Genomic DNA, 24,952 nt, shown 5'->3' with positions numbered 1-24,952 from the left:
AATTAGGCCTGAGCCTGTTTTTAAAAATTAAATATTCTGGCATAGTCATATGTATAAAATTAATTTGGCTGAACATTTTAATTGCTTAGTTAGGAGGTTATTAGATGAACTTCAAAAAACAAAAACAAAAAAATTTAGTCACTCAATATATAGCACAATCAGGCTTATTCAGAAAGAGTTGGAAATGGATTTCTTTAGAAATTAAATACTCTGGCATAGTCATATGTATAAATTTAATCTGACTGAACATTTTATTGACCTAGCCAAGATGTTATTAGATTAACTCTAAAAAACAGAACCAAAAAAACCCTAATGATCTTTTTTTTTAACTAATTTTAAGCTTCTCAAAAATTTAAGCTACTCTTTTTGTTCTATCTATTTCGTCAAAAGCTGAATCACATAACAACTTTTTTATATAACTTTATCAATCATGAAATATCAAAGTAATAAATACAAAATTCTACAAAATTCCTACTACAAATTAGGATAACTTTCTAACTTATCCAGAGACATTTTTAAGGCTAATTGTAAAGACTTTTCGTGCTGATCGTCAGATGCAAATTTACTAAATAAATATAGGTGTGTTGAATATAATCATGCTAATGAGTATATAATACTTTGCAGAACCTCATTTAAATGCGTGTAAGTAATGGATTTTGCCAATTTTGTAATTATTATAAATAATAAATTGGATAGAACAGATGATAAAATCCTTATTTAATTATTTTCAATTTTGAAAATTATCTATTTAAGTTGAAAATTGATTCTGCAATTTGTCAATTGGCTGATACTTATGATTGTTATGCCTTTTGTAAAAATCTAATGGCTTATCATCGGATATAGCATTAATACTGTTTGTTTATTAATTACTAATTAATTGATTGATTTTTATTATTAATTTTATTCTGCAATCTGTTTATTTATAAACAATAAGCAGAGACTGCTAATAATAAATATTTTACAATATTAACTAAAAAATAGGTATTTTCTAGGTATTATATAACGCATAATAAGAAAAATAGCAAAGCAAATGAAAAAAGCTAGTGGTGTATCAGACATCGTACCTTAAGGCAAATTGCTGGAACTTCCCGTAACCTAATAAAATGAATATTCAAGGAATATTAAATGCTTTCAAATAGATTATTATAATTACTGTAAGTTCCATCATTCGTATTTTATAGACAAATTATTAGAGATTATAAATTATACAACAGCGTTTATATATGTTTGCATAAAAAGTAAAAAATAAACAAAACTTGATCAAGCGAAGGTAGAAATGAACTTACCTCATACTTCTGAGAATTATATAAACTGAATTGCAAAGTTAAAATCATTCATTTGAAGTATATATGTGAGCTTTAGAATTTGAGCTAGATTAAAATTAAAATCCAAATCACTTTCGATATTTATAAAATATCAATTTTTTTGGAAATTAAAAAAAGCAATAGTTTGAATTTTTTATTTTTGCCAAAACTAATAGTATCTTTAGAAGCTAATTTGAATTTTTAATCATTCCTATCGGATTCTTTGTTCTATCAAAAACTGCCATTTTTACACTTTTAGCTACTTATCTCTGAAACGGCTGGGCCTGCCTTTGTCAAAAACTAATCACTAATGTCTTCTCGTCATTACGGATTAAATGTTTTTGAATCTTCAAATCGGGTACACTGTTCTGTCAAAAACTATTATTTTATTCATTTTTTGCTTCGTATCTTGGAATCGGCTGGACCGACATTTTCCAAAAACTAAACTCTATTATTAATCACCATAAGTAAAAGTCGAATGCTTTTTGAGTCATTTAAATCGGTTGATCCGTGTTCCCAAAAACGTTGACAAAAAATTGTATCCACGCATACATACATGCAAAAACACATAATTTTTTTCTTAGTTATGCCAAAATGTTCAAAAACCTTTGAAGCGTAAAAATAGGCAAAAATTTTCAATTTCAATATTTGAACGATCACAATAACTTACCCTACAAGAAGTTAAAAATTTGCAACACAAATATTATGGTTTCACTCGAAATTAAAACACCATTCATTAAACTTGTAGAAAAAGAAGTTACCTTTAGTTTTTTTTAAATATAGGTATTTATTATAAACTTTTTTAATGAATTATTGCAAAATCAACACTGAAACTGACAGTTTCAAAATTATTCTGTTGTAATACTTTCGAAGTACCATGAACATAACAATAATTTCTTTTATTGTCCACGGTACCAACCATACATTGATAAAAGAAAATTTTTATATTTTAGAGGTACCAACTGTTTCTATTAACTTTAATAAATTATTCTATAAAATTCTTGACCAAATAGCACTAAAACATTCTAATTATTTATTACTCGGGCATTTTATTTGATACTTTTAAATATTATTAATATTTGTTGAGACAATATAAGTGCTGACATCAGTGAGTGCGCCTCTGTTTAAAAATATAAGCGACGTCAGCGCCTTTTGACATTAGCCGGCTGACGTCGGAACTACAATTACAATGTCGGAAAGTGGCATCTATGCGTGGTCGCTGTAGCACTTTTGTATAATTCTTATTTTTATATTCTAATTTATGACAGTTTTTGCAAGTTTAAACAAAAAATAATGAAACTAAAACATTGCGGCTATTATGTAATATTGCAAAGCTTTCGTAAGGAAAATATTATATAAGTTAGATTTGATCAAACAAGTAGTGGTTATAAGGTGAAACATAAATTGCAGCTATAATATTAATTTACATTGTAGTTTGAGTAACATGTAGATGTGCCATAACAGAATATTATAGAAATACGTTATATTGCAAGTGAGTGTTGATTTTAATTATTCATCAGATATAATATAACATTTTGTGTGCTCTTGCTTTTGCTTAGAATATTTGTCATAATTTTTATTTATAATGTTATAATCATGAAGAAACATCATAGACACTTTGTTGCTTTGATAATATAATACTGTAATATATATTTTATTATTTCTTAGATGGCTAGTCCTTACTATGCTTGAAAGTGTGCGTTCCGTCCAAGGTGCTACTTATTCTGTAAGAGGTGCAGAGCTGGCTCAGAGTGGAAAAACGAATTCCAGACGTACCACAAATCTAACTGTGGTACTTTTGGACGAGACGCAAAAATGTTTTACTGTAGAGGTGAAATAAAAATTGATTTCGTATTATGTATATTCATAATATATCATGCATAGCAATAAATAAAACATGTCTTACTTACTCCTAGTAATAAGTTCTTCAATGTAGCTTATTTAATTGCTTTAACTTATTAAAAAATTATAATGTAAAATTGTACGTTGACATTTTTATTGAGAAAGCACGTTTCTTGTATGCAAGAACTTTGTTTCATCTATCTATATTGATTTTTCATGATGGAGTATATGTATTAAATTATTTCTAAAAATGTTTGTTATCATTTTTAGAAAAAATGCAAAGGTTCAGTCTTATTGGAAAAGGTTTACACACATTTGGAATTGACAGAAAAAGAATATTTTGGCTTACAGTTTATAGATCAAAAAGAAATAGTGGTTAGTACAAATGTCTAATATATTTTGTTTTAATTGAATTGTGTTAATAAATATATTTTTTAGAGATGGGTTGATCATCACAAGTCAATCAAAAAGCAATTATTTGAACATACTGATAGAGCTTCTACACCACCTGTTTTATATTTCAAAGTTAAGGTAGGCAAAAGTATCTATTGTTAATATTTGTATGGTTTTTGATGTTATTGGCTGTGAAATAAATTTAAATTAATTAAGTTTATAATATATTTTTAAATTTTTATTAATTTAAATTATTTTAAAATATTTAAATAAAGTATTCTATATTGTAAATAAAGTTAATCATTTCATACATCATTTCATATTTTAGACCATTAGTTGAGAGGAGTGTATATTTCAGGTGAACAGATAGATAACAATAGGTATTTCTTATGATTTATCTGGCAATTCTGTAATAATTTGAATAATATAAAAGTGCATAGTTAAGTTCATACCAATTATTCAGTACTACTGCTTTTTATTTAGCTGTTGTAGAAAATTATGATTTAATTTTAATCATATTTGATTAGAATTTTCAATTCATTTGTATAACTAAAATAATGTTTTGTTAACAAAACATTCTAAGTTTATTTATAATGTTTTTCAGTTTTATGTAACGGATCCCAGTCAATTATTGGACGAATTCACAAGATATCAACTATATCTACAAGTACGAAAAGATATTCTTTCCCAAAAATTACCTGTTTCACATAATATGGCTTGTTTATTAGCCAGTTACACAGTTCAAGGTATATTAATAAAATTAAATTTAAAAAAAAGTTAAGAAATCATATAAATTAATAATTATTTTATATTTCAGCTGAATTAGGAGACTACAATCCGTCGGAACATCAAACAGGTTATTTATCAACATTTCATTTGTTAACGAATCAAACCACAGAGGATGAGAGAAAAATTTGTGAATTACATAAATTACATAGAGGACAACTGCCAATGGAAGCTGAACTTAATTATCTAGAACATGCTAAAAGACTGGATTTGTATGGTGTTGAACTTCATAAGGCAGTGGTAATTTGATTTAATTCTAAATAATTATTTCAGAATATGCATATACAACATTTTTCTGCATAATTAATCCAAAAATATTTCAATTGATTGATCATTATTTACTCAAATGCAACCAATTCATTTCTTAAGCAATTTTTTAATCTTTAAAACATGCATTAGTAAAATTGTTACATTGTCAATGTTTTTATTACTATTTAATTGCTTTTCATTTGTTAATGAAAAATATGTTTAATTTTAGACATGATATAATTCTATGAATTTTTTTTTTATGCATATTTTTTTTTTTTTGCAAAGGATTCATCTGGCAAAGACATAGTTTTAGGAGTGACTGCAATAGGTCTTGTTGTGATACAAAATAATATTAGAGTAAACACATTTTTCATGGTCGAAAATAATGAAAGTCTCATTCAAGAGAAAAAACTTTTTTTTACAACTTCGGAGAGAAGTGGTAAGTTATAATTATCTATACTAATAAACTTGCAACTTGTCTTCCATACACATGTTTATATTATTTTCAATTTTCAGTCGGAGTCTTACGATACTCTGTTGGGTTTCACACTACCGTGTTATAGAAGATCCAAAATATTATGGAAGAGCTGTGTTGAACATCACACTTTCTTCAGACTGCACACACCACAGCACAGGGGGCGGCTTAACTTTGGTTTTGGACTTTCCTTGAGATTTGGAAGTAAATATAACTACTCAGGTGAAATACTAGTTTTATTTTATAATAAAATTTGATAACATTTGAATTGAAACTTTGTGTCAGATAGCAATATTAGATATAAAGCCCAATTTTAATATTTTTTATTTGATTTTATCATTGGTAATGTAATTCTATATTCTAAAGTTATTTATTACTAACAAGCATTATGAATGTGGAGTTCATATAATTTATTCATATAGTAATATACCTTCTATAATTAGTTCAATATTAATTCTTTTTATAGGATGTACTCATCAGAAGCCTGCCCTTGAATCTAAACCTAGTAGGGTCTTTGTGCGCTCTCCAAGTCGAAGAATAATTGCAGAAAAACCCGGTCACATTCTGGATTTGACTACTGCTCCTCCACTTTCTGTGAAGTCACCTAGATCTCACGATAACAAAGTTACGGCAACCACAAAGGCCCAACAGCCGAGAAAGGCTTGGGAAAATTATAGTGATGAGTAAGTATATAACAAGAGAAGAAACTCTTATTTTTTTTAAATATATTCAAAATTGACATTGAATTTTTCTGTTTCAGTGAAGGGGGATTTGTGCCAAAGACTTTAGTGCCCATAGGATATGTAGATGAAGATGTGGACAGTAAAATAAATAGTGATAGTGCAGTTTATGATACTCCGCCTTACAGTGATACTCATTCGCCAATACCTCAGGTACTTAGAAAAGAGTTTTTATTTTTTGTGTACTGTAATGTTTTCTTTATGATCGAAAAAATTGCATTGCTAGAAAACGAGTTGTTCACCAAATAAACTAAAATATTCTTTTTATATATTTTTTTAATTTTATGTTTTATAGATTTTTCAAATGATTCTGAATTGTTTGCCACCAAATTTTACAAAAAGTATGTGTTTGTGTGTGTGTATGTAAGTCAAAATTGAACATTTTGTATAGATTTTATCAAAAATGGTTGAAGTGATTTCAAACATTTAAAAACCATTTGATGAAACTCAATAGGACCCCATGTAACTGCTTTTTATAATATGCAAGTATGTAATATGTAATCCGCGTTTTTGCCCAAAATGCTGAACCGAGTTGGAGAATTCAAAATTTTTAGCCTAAGAGGGTGGTGTATTGTTTCAAAATCTAATAAATCTCTATAATTAAACCGCTTTTTGTAGCCCTATAATATTGTAGGATGTGTGTTAAAACTACAAACTCCATTATCATACAGATTCAGCACAATTTACAACTGATATCTTTGCAACAGTTTCTGGATTCTTCAACTTGATTCAGTATTTTGGCCCAGACTGTGTATGCTCTAAGAGTCTGGGCTCGGTGTTCTTGCAAAATAATGAATACAATAACTGATATTACAAGTCTATTCGTGAGATATCAATGTGAATCGGATTAATTAGATTTCAGTTAAATGCATGAGCTTTATCTTTGAAATAACCTGTTATTTATTTTTTTCATGTTAAAGGTTGCTGAGTCTCAAATCTTACATGATTCAAAAATGATAGGATTAAATAGATTATTCACACATATCGGAAATTTTTTAATATCATTACAAATACATATTGTATAAAATATTTATACTCATTATTTTATTACACATATTACGCATATATTACAAAAATGGATCTATCTGAAAGTAATTTGTAAGTGTTTGTGTGAGTATGTAGTATGTTTGGTTACAGTTTTTCGTCTATGATTTCGAAAGCACAGATCAACTGATTTGAATGATTCATAAAGAATTTGATTCGTATTGACATGGAGACCTGCTTATTAGTTTTTGGCGAAGGCAATTTCAGCCGTTTCGAAGCTATAGGGCAAACGTACCAAAAATGGCAATACAATTAAAAAAATATAATTTGTATTGATAGACTGAAGAATTGATTGAATTTTTGTGAAAGGAGGTCCAGCGGTTTTAGTTTTTATTCAATAAAAGAAAGTTTGAAAAAAGTGCCATTGGCATGATCATTAGACATATGCACATCAAATTATCAGATATTTTATAGAGATTTTAATAATAAGTACACTTTTTGCTTACATTTCTATGGGTTCCATACCAAGATTTATAATGTTTAACCGTTAGACTGTAACGCGGCGCTTATGTGCTATACTATATTTCGTCTCTAAAACAGTTACGAAGCGCTTCGCTTTGAAATAAATTTTTAAAAAAATCTCAAAATTAAATCGCGAAATAAAATAGCCACTAGTTTCGTAATATAATTTATAAAAAAATTGTAAGAAAAAATTAAGGGCATTATGCATCTGCTAAGCGCCGACTATACTAACTATACTAACTAATATGGATTAGAATAAACTATAAATAACTATTACAAATTATCAAAAAAAAACCTTCAGTGCACGAGGCCAGATTCGATCCGATTGTCTTCAGTTGCGTTCAATCGATCGATTAAAAATATTCAAACGATTGCTACATATCGCATTTGAATAGTTGCGTTGTTTTGGCAGTCGTATCACGCGCTGCGTAACAATACTTTTATGGTAGTCGAAAATACAATGTTACAAACTTTGCATATGGACTTTCTTCGAAGCAATGCGATGGACCTGACTAACGAAATTAGAATTGATTGTTATTGAGGTGTTATTCATTTGATAGGTTTCTCATTTGTCTTACCTTATTTAAAGTTAATAATAATTTACAAAAAAAAGCATTAAATATATTTTGTGTGTGAGTCTTGTGCTTTTTTTTAAAATAGTTTCTGTGTTTACTCACTAGGCAAGAGTCAAACTGGGTCTTGAATATTTTTTTAAACATGACTTAGTTTTTCTATTTAATAACATATTTTTGCAAAGGGAATTTTAAAACATGTCAATATACATTTTATTCACAATTAATATTAATTACAATTTTAAACTTATTTCCATTATGTAAGTTAATAAAGCGTGGTTTAAATGAATATATAATCCAAAAAATACTTAAATCAATCATATTTAATAATATATATTATGAAGTTATTAATATTACGATATTAAAAACAAAAAATGCACACAAGAACAGCGAGTTCTGATGCAGGTAAAGGTATTTTGGTGAACAAAAGTCAAAACAACACAAATTTACAAAACCTAAAAAATTACAACTTATTATTCTCAGCATAATTATTCGTATATAATAACTGTGTAGATAAATAGAAATTGGACAAGTGCTCGAAACTTTGAAAGACTCGTTGAAAATTGAATATGGACTCTTAATATATGGAACTTGTTAATTTTTTTATTCCTAACTTCTATAGTTTTTGTTTCAAATCACTAGACACATGTTTTTACTTTTACCTGTTTACGATTTTATTTTTCTGAACTTTAATGAACGTAAATCTATATATAAAATTGTAGAAGTTAGATGAAAAGTGTCCTTATAAAACACACATTATACCCGAAATAAATCTTCATTATTTCTTCTCTACAATTTTACAGACATTATCAATCTTAGTAAAGATAATTATCTTTATAATCACACATAAGATTCATATAACTTCCTTAACACAATAACAACGCATTAACACACAATCTATACACTTTGGTAATCACTTCAGAATTATTAGTCTTTCAATATAAACGTATATCTTTTCAGTGAATATATTACTTTTTAATTAGTGGTTGTTTTTATTTCAAACGTGTTAACATTAAACTGTCTAAGATTAAAAATTGATTCTTTCAACATTTAAGTAATTATTAATTTATAATTGTGTATAAAACAACCATTTTTTAATCATCTATTTTAACAGTTCCTGAAAAAGGTAATATCCCAAAACTCCGAAACGTTCATATAATTACATGTGAAAAATTAAGTTAAAAAACGAGCAATTAATTCATAAACATAAAATCATTAATAATATTAGTTAACTAGATAAACAAACTATTATATATGTATATATACATAATGTAACAGTGTAAATGTAATAGTGTAATACGTGTTGTGTTAACATTTTTGAAATGAGTGGAAAACGTTATAAAATATCTTAGCATACTTTAAATTTAACTGATAAGATAACAAAATAATTTCTAATGTAAAGTGATCCATATACCGTATCAAAATAAACCGTCCGTGACTCATTGGTAAGCGCTTTTGTCTTCCAGCCATATGTTTCAGATTTTTTTCCTTCTCGTTCAGCATGACGATTAATACCAGTTTTCACTTGAAAATATATATCTAAATGTTATTTATGTAAATATAGATCTAAATGTTTTTTATTTATGTAACTGATAACGGTTTGATTTTATATAGAGCTTTGATATATTCGGATTTTTTTTTAACGACGTTTATTTAAACACTAACTTTGTTTTAATTTCTGATTAAAAATATCTGATATAATAAACCTTATAGACCAAATCAAATATGTAGTCTTGTAAATTTTTGTAAAATCTTATAAAAAAATTAAGACTAAAACTGAAGACAGAATTTTATTATTTAAATTATCGTTTTTTTTTAGTCGGATGAAGGAACTGTGTCGATACATTTAACTGCTGACGACCAAGGACGTTTCGGTTTCAATGTAAAAGGTGGATCAGATTTGGGACTGCCAATATTAGTATCTCGAGTTGCTCCAAATACACCAGCTTATAGATGTACACCCAAATTGAACGAAGGTGATCAGGTAATCAAAATTAACGGCCGGGACGTCAGTAAAATCCCTCATGAAGAAGTCGTTAGTCTTATCAGATCTTCCAGAGAATCCAAGACTGGAGAATTGGTTTTAACTGTTAAGCCTAATAGTAAGTTGATAATACTATATTAATTTACCAACACCAATACCATTATTAATTTTTAATTAACTCATTCTGATCTTGAATAAATTGCTAGTACTTTTTTCTTTTTCAAGAAACTTAATGTACAATTCATAATTTAAAATTTTAATTTTTTAAACCAAGTAACCTTAAAATTCCTTTGTTCTACTTTTCAATGACAAATAATTTAATTTAAAATTTAATAATCCTGAGTTTGATGATTAAATGTTGTGCATTTTATCATTTAGTTTTAGTTAATGTTTATGAAGAGGAACCACTGTATCAATATGTGCCAGATAGAATGGCCACGGATATGGATTCTAGTAATCTCACACTGCCATGTGATAATTTGTACGATCCTGATTTTAATGTCAGCCCTCTATGCCAGTCTATGATGCTTTTGTGTGATGGTTTAGCATCAGGAGCGCTTATTTCTCAATATGAACAGTTATATAGAAAGAATCCAGATTTATCTATGGCTGAAGCTAAGAAGGTACAAAATGTTTCGAAGAACAGATACAGGGACATAGCACCATGTAAGTTTAAATATATAATTTCTTATAATGTATTATATCAAGTTTATCGTATTCATAATAATGGTATTACAATTATTTTTTCTATCTATGAAATGTAAATTAAAAATTTGATTTACTATTACTATTGATTTTAACCCAAATGTATATCCCTCTTTTAGATGATTGCACAAGAGTAATTTTAAATAATTATGAAGGTGGAAATTACATAAATGCAAATTATGTAAATATGGAAATATCAGGAACTGGTATTATAAATAGGTATATCGCAACACAAGGGCCACTATCAAATACCGTTGCTGACTTTTGGCATATGGTTTTGCAATCAGAAAGCAGATTGATTGTTATGTTAACAACAGTTACCGAGAGGGGTAGAGTTAAATGTCATCAATATTGGCCAACAAAAGGAGATACTTTAAATGTTTCTGCTAATCTAACCGTTCTATGTGAAAAAGAAAAGGCTGATAATACTGGAAGTTTTGTATTTAGGGAATTATTGCTGATTAATAATAAGGTGAGGTCAATTAAAGTATATGGTGTAGCAGTTCATTATTGCTTCATTATATAAAGTATTTTTAAAAAACTAGCATATAATTGTTTTTGTGCAAATTTTCTATAATTATTATGGTACAAATTGCCACACAAAATAATGTATAACACCTTATTAACTATTAACATAAAGTTGGGTTTGGGTTTATATTTTCAAGTTTTTGTTCTATATTTATTTAAATATATTTATTCAAACAATGAGACCATATGAACATAATGCTCTTGTTAAATAATTTATAATAAATAAATAAAATTTATTTCCTGCTTAATGGAGCCTGTTAGAATATAATGGATAAGATCACAAACTAGTTTCGGGTTCCATCCCAAACCTGGTCAAATCTATATATAATATAAAATAAATATCTCATAATATCAATTTATAAAATAAAGATCTCATATAATCAAGTCCTACCAAAATCACCTTTCCTGAGGATTGTTCCAATTCTTGCAAGTCAATCTACTATATATTGTCTACACAAAAAAAGACTGGTTCACTGCTGGTTTTCCCTCTTGAGAAAAATATTAGGTTTGAATGTCGATAGCAAACCCGGCTCATAAAGACTATGTAATTCTGATCACTGTAATAAAATGTTTCTTAATATATTTCAATGTTGTTGAAATGAAATATTATATTTAAAGTTTAATTATAATATTGATGTAATTTATTTTAATTAAACTTAAAAGATTAATCCATTAACTCTTGGAATATATTTTGCAGACTGGCATTCGACGTGTGATTCAACATTTACAATATTTAGCATGGCCTGATCATGGGGTCCCTTCTGACCCTAACATGTTCCTATGTTTTACCGAACGAGTGCGCTTAGCACGAAGTCTGCACACAGACATCGCGGACGATCTTCCGCTTCGTCCTCGATCTATGATTAGTACTCCTTTCGGATCGAAAGTCAATTCTCCTGCCAAAAGTAACAAGAGCATTTCAAGCAACAAATCTACCATATCCAATGGATCTGTAAGCAAAACGGAAGCTTCAAAAACATTGTTCTCGCCAAAAAGGGCATCTGCCCCACCAACGATGACTGATTGCCCTCAAATTGACCAAGTGATACCAGCGCCCATAGCTAACTTAAGTGAAATTTCTTTAGGCGATACCACTGAAGTGTCATCTGATGAATCTCTTAAACAATCAGATCTAGAAAAAATTATGTCAGGTGAGGACCAGAATCCGATTATTGTGCACTGTTCAGCAGGAATAGGTCGGACTGGTGTGTTGATATTGATGGATACAGCTTTGTGCCTGATGCAAAACGATGAACCTATATATCCTCTGGATATTGTGCAGGCCATGCGTGATCAAAGAGCTATGATGATTCAAAATGCTGTAAGTGTAAAAATTTGCATCAAAAAAGCATTAAACATCTACAAATTATATGTTTCAGTTCAACATATTTTTATAAATTTAATCAATAGATTCTCATATAATAGTAATCATATATTTTACAATTAGATACTTTTTTTAATGTAATTTTAAGTAAATCCTTGAATATTTAGATGTAATTGATTAAAACATCAATTTAAATGATCCATCGTTCATTAAATATTCTGAGCGGCTCGAAATATAATATATAATTAAAAATATATCATTTTATAAAAAAAATTTTTGCTCGAATAATTCGAACCATAAATTTTACCAGAATATTTTGAGTTATTAAAAGTAGTTTTTAACTGAAATTATTCACTATTCAATTTTATTGCTAATAATTTTTCATGCAATTTAGTAAAACAAAAAATAATCGACCAGAATTAAATAACTTTAAAAACAATTAATTATTTGCTGATAATACCTAATTTTTACATATAAGGGTGTAAATACACCTCTAATAATCAAATGAAGGCTATCGATTTGTAAGTGTTTTTATCAGTCTGGTACCTTTAGCTACATTTGTTTTCTTCAATTTTTATGTGTTATTTATACACATAACTACAAAAACGGTTTCTGAATCATATAATTTTCTCCTAAAAAAACAGTTTTTGAAAAAAATAAACCCTATTATCTGTATAAAATATTATTCCCTAAAATTTCTTAAAATTTGTGCCATATAACATGAACAGTTACAAAATATACAAAAAATATATAACCAATATTATCTTTAACATTTTTCAAATATTCTAAGTAGCTCAAAATATGTAGAAAAAATAACTGTTTGATACATAACTTCTTGTTTCCAAAAATTATTCAAAATTTGCCCAATATAACATTTTACAAGATATATGAAATATATATATAATCCTTATCATTTTATTTACAGAGTCAATATCACTTTGTTTGTGAAAGCATTTACACTGCATATCGACAAAGAGTGGCGAGCATAACAAAATAGTTTATAACTTTTATATAAGTTATAATGACTGGCTGAACTATTATGCAATTTTAGGATGGTTCCATCATACATAATGAAATGTAATTAGAATCACACATTCATGTTAATTTGCAGATCAATAAAGTCAGCAATATTTATAAGAGTAAGTATTAGTATTTCTATACTTATTGTAGCATACATTTATATTATAGTGAGCTTGTAGGAAATTAGTACAAAGCTACAATATGATTGGCTGATTTATATAATGTTTTCGATCTGAGATTATCTATAATGATGTTAGATAATGAATTTATCTAATTCGAAACTTGGAACGTTTTTATTAGTATTATGGTTTTAGATTTGTGTATTAAGTTTTCACAATCTAGTAACAATAACGTTATTTTGAATTGTTACTTAGTATGTAATATTCTGATAGTAATACTAACATTGTAACTGGCTTAAACATAAAAACAAGTAGCATTTCATAATATTTTCTATGAAATATTTATTATAATATATACATGTATTATAATAAATTAAGTTTATTATCATAGACGTAGAATACAGTTGCTATCACAGGATTTTTGGTTCTATAGAATATAAAATACGCCGAAACTAGGGACATTTTCACCTTTCAGCAGGATTTTTTTTATTAATAATATCAAGAGTTGCTTACGATGTCAAATATTGGGTGAAAAATATCTATATTTAATTAAATAAACGGTCTGATTATAATAATGCATTTTCATGCTTTTTGTGAATCAATTTTACATCATAATCTAGAATAGCAATTAAATATAACGATTTGTGAATGTCTTAAGTGATTATTACTGTCTACTTCTAATTTGAAGTAGAAATATTTCATACCATTTTAAAGTCTTTCAAACTTTAAAACAAAGTTGCCATGTTCATATATAGTTTATAAAATAGAATGAAAATAGATACTTGAACTGGTACAAAGCATGTTGAGGTAGTCGTTCACTCTATGAATATTTTATTGTAACAAATATCTGGCCATATGTAGCTAAATGTTCAAAAGCGTTTCTAAATGAATTATATAAAGATTGATTGATTCAATGACTGTAATGCCAGTCAATCGCGATTATAATACCTGCATTTTTTTAAGAAGTCTCATTATGATCTTACATTATTAATATAACGATTAGATGATCACAAATATGGTAGTATATTCTCAAAACAATTTCTCCGAGCCTATTTAAATAAATCATGAGATTTATGAAAATGTTAACCCAACCGACCACTAAATGTGCCTGTATTATAAATGAAAGTGGTTTTAAATATATGACGTAAATTTATTAAAAAATTTATACCGTTATATATTTGCTTAATTAGAATAATTTCGCAATTAATTAAAAATTGAATGTTAGATATACATTTCAATTAAAGGCAACTGTTATAATTATTTTGATGTAATTGTAATGATCAACTCTCTTGATCTGCATATACTAAAACCACTGATTTAATTATCTAGTCTTATTTACTTAAAACACTCAGTGTTAAATATTTTATAAAAGTAATTATTAATGAAGATGTTTTATAAAATTATATGAAATCTTTGTAAATGTTTGTATCACAATATAATTGATGTAAATGAGAACTGATATGTTTTATTATTTTCAGTTACTATAACAGCCTCAGCGATTTCCAAAAAATCCAATTTGCTAATTTTATGCATCAATGTTTCAAGTCAAGCCGAACCGTTTCTTTATAATTCGAAAATTAGTGATAAAATCCTGACGGATTTTGTAAGTTTTTATAAATTTTGAAAGATATCAGTTGCTAATCATGCTGACTTGGTAACGATCTGCCGGGTCGTTTAGCTAGTTAAACTTAGCTATTCTATCTAAATAGAGATTAATTAACATTGTAAAATATTATAGACCTATAAAAAATGTTTTTATTATAGAAATTAATTAAACATAATGTTCCGTACTGATCACCGTTGACGTGGACGTTAAATAAAATAGATTTTTAGAACACGAATTAGAATGAAATGTGTTATATAAATTATAAAAATTTATGATTAAATTTATATAGAACAGTTATATAGAACATTGATATAACTAACTAATTAATACATGTGGGTAGGTTTTGATAACAATGTTATATTTCAAGAAAATGATCATACAATTGGAGATTCAATCACACATGTACAATATCAACTGTTGACACAAAGTGCTTTCGGAGATTATTGTGTAAGGCTGGTCATGTAACATTTATTGATTCACAATTACACATCAAAGAGATTGAGTTTAATATTTGCTCAATATTTGTTATCCTATAATTCTTTCTTCTATTATTGCAAAGTTTCTTTGCACACGATACATTTATACATAAATATCAAACAGTTATCACATGCAAGGAAAATCACTTTATACAATCGAGGTTAACAGTAACACATGGTCGGTTTTTATTCATGATATGGAATTCTACAAATATTTAATACTTAGGTGGTGACACTTAATGATTTCAAAAGGCAAGCTACAAGGTACTTTTTTAAAGTAGAGATATAGTAACAGATAAGGGTCAGAGGAAAATACAATATCCATTTTTTACGGCGATATTAAGTCAAATTACAAAATAATTCTTATAAAATTATGTTACTTTTATCAAAAAATAAAAGTTTCATAAAGGAATGCTGGTGACATTTGGATATCATTTATTAGCCCATTTTTGTTTGATGTTACTATATTCTTAATATTTTGATGGCAGTTCTCTTCTTTTTTTGCTCAAAATTATTTCTATACTGATTTTCCAAATCTAAGACTTTTTTTTCTTTTAGTTTTTTTACTTCTCTGTATCTCAGGATTGCTCTCCACTTTTTTAAGCACTATTTTAAAAGTAAACGTGTGCTTCGGCGATGCAGAGGCGGCTCGCCTTCGTTCTGGTGTAAGGTTATCCACATCATCTGAACACCTTCTTAATTTATCAGCCATTATACTCCCAGAACGTAAATTGCTTATAGTTGGAGTAAGAGGTCTATGCTCATATACAGAACTATCGCATTCTTCAGATGATCTACGTGGACGCCAAATATTGGAACCAAGCCTTGGAGTTATCGGTCTGGGTTCAGGTGTCAATGGTTCTACGTCTTCGGAACATCTCCGAGAACTTCCAGTGTATGAACTAGCACGAGATGAGGTCATGTATCTTGGCTCAGGAGTTAGAAGCGCAACTTCATCAGACCCTCTACGCGAATGGCTTATTGTATCCGTTGAAAATTTCCGGAGACTTGACGTAGGTCGTGATTGCACTATGTGTCTCGGCTCTGGCGTCAATAGATCGACGTCTGAATCTCTTCTGCTATGTCCAATAGCTTCGGAGCATTGTTTACCCAATACCGCTTGCCGTCCTGCATCGGAACCAGTCCGCGGCGGGGCGGATGCCAACGTTGATTGCCGTACCAGTGGCGAACACGCAGCAGGTGTAGATCGCGTAAACGCATCAGCAAATTTATCCGTCAACTCTTTACTACTTTCTTCTATGGGCGAATGTCTTGGGGTGTGTCTAGGCGAATGTCGCGGAGAATGCCTGGGTGAATGCCTAGGTGAATGCAAAGATGATCGTCTGCTGGGGACAGTAGTGTCTTCATTAGTGTCTACGGGAAAAGGCAATAAACGCTGAGAACTCGCAGTCGGTATATTACCGTCCGTAGGAGACTTTAATCTTACGAATGGAAACAAAGGCTCAGTAGGTGTGCGTTCGGCAGCGAGCGAGTTCTGCCTGGATTTCATATTGACAAATGGAAAAAGATTCTCGCTGGGACTTTGGTCAATCGGTTGTTGGTTAAGCGGGTGAGGAGATGAGGAAGGGGGGTTAAGCGAATGTTAGTTGGACGAATGCTTTCCGTCGCTGGATGGCAGTTCGCTGGAACCGCTTGAGCTGATGGTGGTGTTGGAACCCAAGGGATCCACGCTGCTCTGCACAGACATGGAGCGGCCTTGAGCTGCACGCTTTATTCGGATGGCGTTCGGGGACAACTTCGCGGGGTCGACACTTGCTGGGTCTGCCTGCAACAATACCAGCGTGCGGTACCACTGTCATCTTATGATACATACATATTTATATTTACAAGCTCACATTGCTCCAAAATTATCGTAAAATCAAGATAAGACAAAAAGAATATTTAAATATTAAAAAAATCAACTGTTTTAAAGTGAGACTTGAAGTGATACTTGTGTGATAGCAAACTTTTTAAATTATAAACAGAGAGGCCATGTCAAAAGTGTAATAAGTATAAAAACTAAAGCAAAATTGAAAGTCGTATAGATCTTTCTGCCACGCACCTGATAAGCCAACGCATTCATGATTATTGAGTAGGGCACCAATCCTAATGGATACACTTCGCGCATCAACACATTAGCCGGAATTTTGTGAAATTGAATATACTCCAAGAAATTACCAATGACATCTTTCAGAGGTGTACTTTGATTAGTATCACAATACTTCTTGCCCCACATCAACGCTGCTTGGAATTTGGTAAACTCATCTGCAGTGTTTTCTTCTCTTGCCAGGATTAGGCGGACCACGTGTTGGGGAAGAAGTGTAAAAGAGCCAAGATTGAGTACATCATTTCCATGTTCATCCACAAACTCTAAAACCTAGTAGAAAACGAATATTGAATAGATAATATGATAAAGTATTAATTAAATCCTATGATATATTAGTACCTTCTGAACAAGTGACTTAGTACATTTATATTGAATGTATCGCTCAGCTGATGCTAAAAGAGCGCAAACAGTGTCTACATTTATACAACATTGCACGAATCCAGCACAGGCCTTGCGCAATTCTTCTAGTCCATAATAATCAGCAGCATTCATTACTCCTATTATAGAAATTATAAATCATGAATCTTTAAATTGTAAATAGTCCATTGTATTAGATAATTGATAAAGTGTTGATAACAAATAATGTGAAGATTTAGAGGAAAAAATCAAAAATTTAAATATTTATTTTACACTTCTGAATATATTCTATATTTCTATTATAGAAATAATTCAGTTTTTGGTTACTACTAAATACTTTTAGAAAATTATTTTTATTTATTGCAAAGTTTGGTATTGGCGTTCAAGCGATGGAGTTTGACTGACTTAATTTATAATAAGTTTTTTTTAATGGACCAAGAGAAGTTTTTACCTAACAATGTCCTGGGCTGCAAGGTGACACACCCTGTATGTATGTACTCAATAAGCTGACGAAACACATCAGGTTCAAATTCTTCGATAATAAGAGTCTGATGCTGTTGGGAAGATGGCTGCAAAAACAAAATCATTTTTGCTATTTCAAGTTCTTATTTCAAATTAAATAGATTTGAAAAGGTGCTTCAAAATAACAAGTTAGTGGTGGTATGATTTTCTGTGGTATCATGCAATTGCATGCGGTGTAGATGGTTACAGAAAGGCTAACAACAATTTCAAGCAAAAGAAAACAAATTTTAATACAAAGACGTCTAATATGTTTAGATTGCAAGAATGTAATACAAACAACGAAAGACGAGACATGTCAACGACATAACTCACAATATCAAACAAATCCAAATTCGATATCATTTTCTAGCATAAACAATTGGAATGGAAACAAAAATATGAACCGAATACGAATCTTTATATCTATTACAGTTGATATTCATTGTATTGGTTTGATTGTTATCGTTTAATTAATTATATCGGATTTTGCTTTAAATTCCACAGTATTAGTAATTGCATATATTTATAAAATATAGATAGAGTGTGGGTAACTGTTAAATCAGACAACAACTAATATAACTACAGTAGAACCTCGTTAATACGATCATTTTTATCACAATTTTGTGCATAATAAGCCAATTTAGGACTCTCCCTGCACATTGGAACATATTGCCTCTATCCCGCATAATACGATCTACCGATTGCGATAAGCTTTTGGTGATTGCACGAATTGTATAGTATTTGCTGTTACAATGTAGTAGATGTAGAATAAGATCACCAGAACTGAGAGTAGACTCCGAAAATTGAATTTTTACCTTTTTTTTGTATAAAGTACGTTTTCGTGTATGCATATTAGAGATGGGCTTATCATATCCGAAGCCGGATCGGATAGGTTTTGACTCCGCTTCAGAGAGGAGTTATATCCACTTAACAACTCCACAACTCCGACAACTTTGAAACATAATATTTGACACAAATGTTTTCTCTAGTGTGTTGTTAACATATCTAAGGATTTATTAAGATTTTCCAAATAGTTTACAAATAGTTCAAACATTTTTGTTCATTTTATTATAATAATTACTATTTTATGCATTTCAATATGCATACAAATTTCAAATTGTCAAAAAACTTGGGAATCAAAATCAATTTTAGAATTCTTTGAATATGTTTATTTTTATATGAAAATAATGCAGTGAACTTTATAATAAAATAAGAACAAATCTATATATTCCAGGTATATAACCTGGAAAGTCCTAAAACTGGCTGTGAGACGAGAAAAAGACCACTTCTTTCGGCCCAAATTTTTGTATTAGTAAAAAAACTTAAGCAAACATCTGAACATGTTAACAGATTTAGTAACAGTTTAGGGAAGTCGGATATGACAAATCCTGTGAGACAACTCCATTCGGATTCACTCCGAGAGAAGAGTTGTATCGGAGTGATAACTCCGCAGCGAGTTACCCATCTCTATTGCATATATATGGCAATTCAACGGTGCCAAAATTTTAAAATCATTTTAAAACAATTTTTTTATATTTCATGTCATGTGAAGCTAACAACTAAAAACAATTTTATATTACATTTAGTTTATAAATATAATTTTTGTTATGTTTTATAAATTAAAGCAACTGCAGCCCACATCTCTTCAATACTATTTTTTTTTTTTTTTTTTGAAAAATTTTGTTTCTAGACAAGCCACTATCAAATTGACGATTTATGCATAGGTACTTTACAATCTCAAATTCTATGCTGCTACCTTTTCAAAGTAAGATTATTTCTACAGATGAACATATGGAAAACATGGTTGTCCATAGTAAATGTTCTACAGTTTTTATGCAAACACTAAAAATACATAAAATAGAGAAGATAACAAAAAAAGGTGTAACGAAAGTTCTGGATTAATTTGATATTAAAATTAAAAATAATAAATGAAATTGTTTTAACGAATTTGCTAAAGAAAGGAAATACATAGATGCCACCTCATTCCAGTTATATGAAAAATTCCAGCATAAAAGTCATTGAATAATCGAAGTATCTCAACCAAATTCATAGCAAAATTAAATTTTCCAATGTTGGTTTTTCCTTTTGTTGGTTCAACTTCGATTGTCCAATTCAAGCGCAATTTGGTGATTGATTAAGCTGTGTTTTTAAGTTTTTGTAGGAGTGAATATCAGGGTGTCTTACCTCGGGTATGGGGGCCAATTGTTGGGTGTACGGTGTGCGCTGCGGACCAGTTACATATAATTACGACAAAAGGATTGCAACAATTACATATCAACATAGCATTAGGGCAAGTACATTGATATTTTAAACATCATTTGTACACAAAGATATTTAAAATATAAATTTATTATTTTTTTATTTTCTGGCTAAATTTTATGAAGTAAGTTACATATAGCTGGAACAAAATCTTATTAAAACAATCAGCAATGTATTGACTATGAGCGAAATTTAAAAAAAGGAATTCATATAATTTTTTTGTAAATTTCCTTGTCTGTTTTATAAAATCACATGTATACCCGCAAGTATACTATATTATGTAGTTATTATCCTGCATTCACTTTTTAAGCTCGAGCACTTTTTAATCACTATAAAATCATTTTATCTATTATGGTTAGCAACTACTTAAGCATATCCATTCTTAAATTGTTCAGGGGCATTTATATACAAAGCAAGCAGGATTTGGAATTTATTTACAAAACAAAGCATTTTTTCATTTCTATATAATTATTATTATTATATATTATCAGTTTATTATATTTTTGTAGGTTTGAATGTTATGCATTTTTTTAACTATTTTGAACTTACTTGTTGTGCAGCATTTTGGAGATTCAACAATGGCTCAGAAGATCTTTTGAGGAACAACCTTAGCTTGTTTTCTTTGGGAGCAGGTTCCTTCTTTCTTTGTGGACTAGGTGCTTGGTATAATAGTTTGTGGAAAACTCTAGTGAAAGAATATGTAGGAAATAATAACAGGCAAGTAATAATATAATTTAGAAGCAATTATCTTAGTTTTTATCTACGTCTCAATATTTGAAATATTGACCGCAATAATTATTGATCTCTGGCGCAATTTGCTAATATTAAAATTAAATAAAATATTAAAACTAATCTAATTTTTTATGGCTTCTCAATCCGGATATTGTATTGTCTAACAAAATTAATTTATTTTAGCATTTATTGCTAAAAGTAGTGCCTAAGTTATGGACGGTTCAACTACGTATTTATCACATTTGAGTAACTTTAAAGCTAAAATCAATCAATAGCCATACTTTTGTGACGATTGGGATGAATAACACAGGCCTACAAAACATTTTGTTTTGTTTGGTGCATCAAATGTTAGAGCTGATTCTTATAGTATTTTTTGCGCTGATTTCAAATCTGCAAACCATTTTTTTGTATCAACTCTAGTCTGGAACTTGGAAAAAAGTTGCCGAAACCAGGTCCATTCTAGGTCGTCACGGAAAAGAACTTTTCACAGTGTCAACTAATGTCCCAACTAAGGCCGAATGGATCTTGTAAGTTTGTATGTACGAGATATCTCATTAAAATAACATTGTGAATTGTATTACTATTTTGTACTTTCATTCCTTATATATCATACATATCATATCTTGAAAACTAAAGCTCATAGAAAAAAACCAATGTCATTTTTGAAATCAGCGCCCCAAATATATTTAAAAACAGCATTAAACTCGTTTGCACCATTTTCTTTGTTGGCCTGTGTTAAACATAAACATAATTTAAACATAACAATTATAATCTTTATGTTTAACTTATGTTTAACACGTTGAAGACCGCGTGTCCACAACGTAACTACATTACAGGACACCACATGGGCCGATTATACAATGATGGACAAGGTTTACACTAAAATTCATCAGTTCATTCGACAATCATCAGACACATTAAATTTGGCACAGCCTTATTTTAAATTAGCATATCACCGATATGTATTAACTGGACCGATTATACAATGATGGACATGGTTTACACTAAAATTCATCAGTTCATTCGACAATCATCAGACACATTAAATTTGGTACAGCCTTATTTTAAATTAGCATAATCTTTCTTTTTTTAACCCATGCAAAATTGACGATTTTTTATGCGGTCCCCATGTGTGAAATGCGATTTGCAATGAAGTCTTTAACGTAATATTAGAAATGTTTCTGGAATTAGAAAAACAAAGTGAATAGCCACTATATTTTGCTTATTATCTTGTTATCTTGATTTATATTTGAGATTTGCCAAGTACGAAAATGGACTGATGAACGTTGCATTACGTTAATAACAATTAGTATTAGTAACAATCAGCAATTATTCATTAATGTTTTGCGTTACTGATCATAGGTTATTAATGCCAAAGTCTCAATCTTGGATTAAATACTCTTTTGTACAAAATATACATTATAGTCTAAAGTCATTTAAGCTAAATTAGGTAAGAATCTCAGAATTCTAGGTACCCAGCTGTAAGTCTGTAAATACTTGTATATTGACATTTAAAAGTTGTCTCAAAACCTACATATGGTACGTACACCATATATCATATTATACTTGTTTATCTATGTATCATATGTTGTTTTTTAGCCAACTTTGAAATGTCAATATACAAGTATTACAGACTTACAGCTGGGCATCTCAAATTCCGAGGTGAACTTACTATAATGACTGAACTATTAATACAAACTTTAAAAGACTATAATTTTATATAGACTTTAGAAAACTATTCTTAGCCGAACACACTTCTATAGTGAATCTACTCAGGATTAACGTTATGTTAGTAAACAATTCAATATATCAATAGCCAAAAATAGATCTGGTTCTTTGTGAGCAACATATTTCGCGATCAAGTGAAAGAAAATCCCGACACATTACAGAGCCCTCAATATTAGGAACCAATCGTTGAAACAAATTTATGCAAATGCCGTCAAAGTCAGTTAATTGCCTGATGGAGTTCCAAAATCGTGTATAAGCTCGAATATATTTCTGCTATCTCACCTGCTTCTGGCAGCTAGTACTGCCTTAACCGCGCACACTGGTTCCCTGGTCTCTCCCACCAGGAAGGTGACGTCGCAAAGTTCGGGCATGGATGCTAGGAACTTCATGTCTTCGGCGAGGCCGCTCTTGTTCTCGAAGGTGCTGAGGTCGGGCTCCGCGTCGGCCATCGTGGCGCCGTGGCCGAGCGCGGGGACGGGTAGGAGCGGGGCGGGGAAGTGCGTCGGGGCCTCTGGCATATGGGCCGCTGAGATAAGCTGATCTCGAGATTTAAATCAGCCGGGTTTCCTTCTTCTGATACTGTAAAAAAATTAAGATGATAAGAACTATGTGCTCTTTGAGCTGTGATTGCTGACTTACATTTCTAATTTATTATTTTTCTATGACAGAGCAACACAGTGCTTCAACACCCTACTTAGCAGAACTATGTACTATATATTCGAGGCATATCGAATAGTGTGCTCTTGTCTGTGATAGTCCAATGCCCAGAAAAGGCGATTTTCATTCGAGATTATATTTGATATCTATAATCTCAAATGGAAATTTAATATCATATGCAGCATGATATCGAGCGAACTTGGAAACCTGGGAGTAGTTTGTGCTGGTCCAGGTCCTTACCGATTACGCCACGACTGGCTCTCTCGCAAATTATAGGATGTGTCAATAAATATCAATGAAAAATCACAAACTTTTCTTTTAAAGACTTAACGAGATGTGAAGATAAAATTCAAGAACGTGTCACTTATATTATTATAATGTTCTTATGTTATAAATTCTGATAGAATATTAGGGGTATGATAAAAACAATCTGTAATTCTAGTAGGAATCCAATCCAAGTTCTTTTGTGAATCCAATTAGATCATCGATCATAACTTATAATCAATGATCTAATTGGCTTTTTAATAGAACTTGGATTGGATTCCTATTAGAATTACAGATTGTTTTTATCATACCCCTAATATTTTATCAGAATAGTGAAAAATATTGAATACAAGCACCGATCGATGAAAGTAGATTTTTGCAAAAAGATGTTTTGAGAACGTGTCAATAATTTTCTTCCAAATGAGAGAACGATCGTTCTAACTGGATTTCTAATAGAACTCATTTCAACCTAATATTCCATCGATAACGATAACAATATTTTTTTCAAAAAATGTATTAATTATAAATAACCACCAATTACTTAAAATAATGCCCAACATAATTTACAAGCTTTTATATATTTTTGAGATCAATTCACAGTTTTTCTCGCTCTCCAAGTTTAGAATAAGAGAAAACACAAACAGATTGAAATTTCCTGCAATTTAAGTTTTAGGCACATTGAATAAATAATTATCTTACGAAATTCAAAAATGCTGGA

The 24,952-nt window shown here is 29.8% G+C and overlaps 2 protein-coding genes across 2 annotated transcripts; one reads left to right on the top strand and one right to left on the bottom strand.

The window, feature by feature from the left end:
- Nucleotides 1–2,511: 2,511 nt before the first annotated feature.
- On the top strand, nt 2,512–20,850 carry LOC113375977 (tyrosine-protein phosphatase non-receptor type 4-like). Its single transcript, XM_026615918.1, is given in 17 exon segments — nt 2,512–2,796; nt 2,973–3,135; nt 3,417–3,521; nt 3,585–3,677; nt 4,144–4,285; nt 4,357–4,565; nt 4,860–4,940; nt 4,942–5,013; nt 5,091–5,271; nt 5,516–5,732; nt 5,810–5,942; nt 9,687–9,969; nt 10,230–10,517; nt 10,676–11,028; nt 11,782–12,405; nt 13,334–13,547; nt 20,747–20,850. Coding segments are annotated over 15 exon segments (3,000 nt in total). The 5' UTR covers nt 2,512–2,796; nt 2,973–2,988; the 3' UTR covers nt 13,406–13,547; nt 20,747–20,850.
- LOC113376026 (serine-enriched protein-like) lies at nt 17,233–23,765 on the bottom strand. The gene is made up of 7 exons (XM_026615959.1): nt 23,596–23,765; nt 21,403–21,538; nt 20,779–20,817; nt 18,545–18,662; nt 18,076–18,233; nt 17,692–18,006; nt 17,233–17,415 (listed from the first exon to the last, which is right to left on the bottom strand). The coding sequence occupies exons 1-7, from the start codon at nt 23,760–23,762 to the stop codon at nt 17,233–17,235; spliced, it is 1,116 nt and encodes a 371-aa protein (XP_026471744.1). The 5' UTR covers nt 23,763–23,765.
- Between the last annotated feature and the right edge of the window lie 1,187 nt (nt 23,766–24,952).

This window comes from Ctenocephalides felis, unplaced genomic scaffold, assembly GCF_003426905.1.
Source record: "Ctenocephalides felis isolate EL2017-DRISC unplaced genomic scaffold, ASM342690v1 CF-g0.4_SCAFFOLD_00845, whole genome shotgun sequence".
Taxonomy (NCBI): Eukaryota; Metazoa; Arthropoda; class Insecta; order Siphonaptera; family Pulicidae; genus Ctenocephalides; species Ctenocephalides felis.
The sequence above is the reverse complement of the archived record's forward strand: the minus strand, read 5'-3'. Positions and strand labels throughout refer to the sequence as shown.

Coding starts and splice junctions, on each gene's coding strand:
- LOC113376026 (XM_026615959.1), bottom strand. CDS start 23,762: ATGGCCGACGCGGAGCCCGACCTCAGCACCTTCGAGAACAAGAGCGGC. Junction 21,539..23,595: donor GTACTAGCTGCCAGAAGCAG/GTGAGATAGCAG, acceptor TTCTTTCACTAG/AGTTTTCCACAAACTATTAT. Junction 18,007..18,075: donor CTAAGTCACTTGTTCAGAAG/GTACTAATATAT, acceptor GTTTTCTACTAG/GTTTTAGAGTTTGTGGATGA.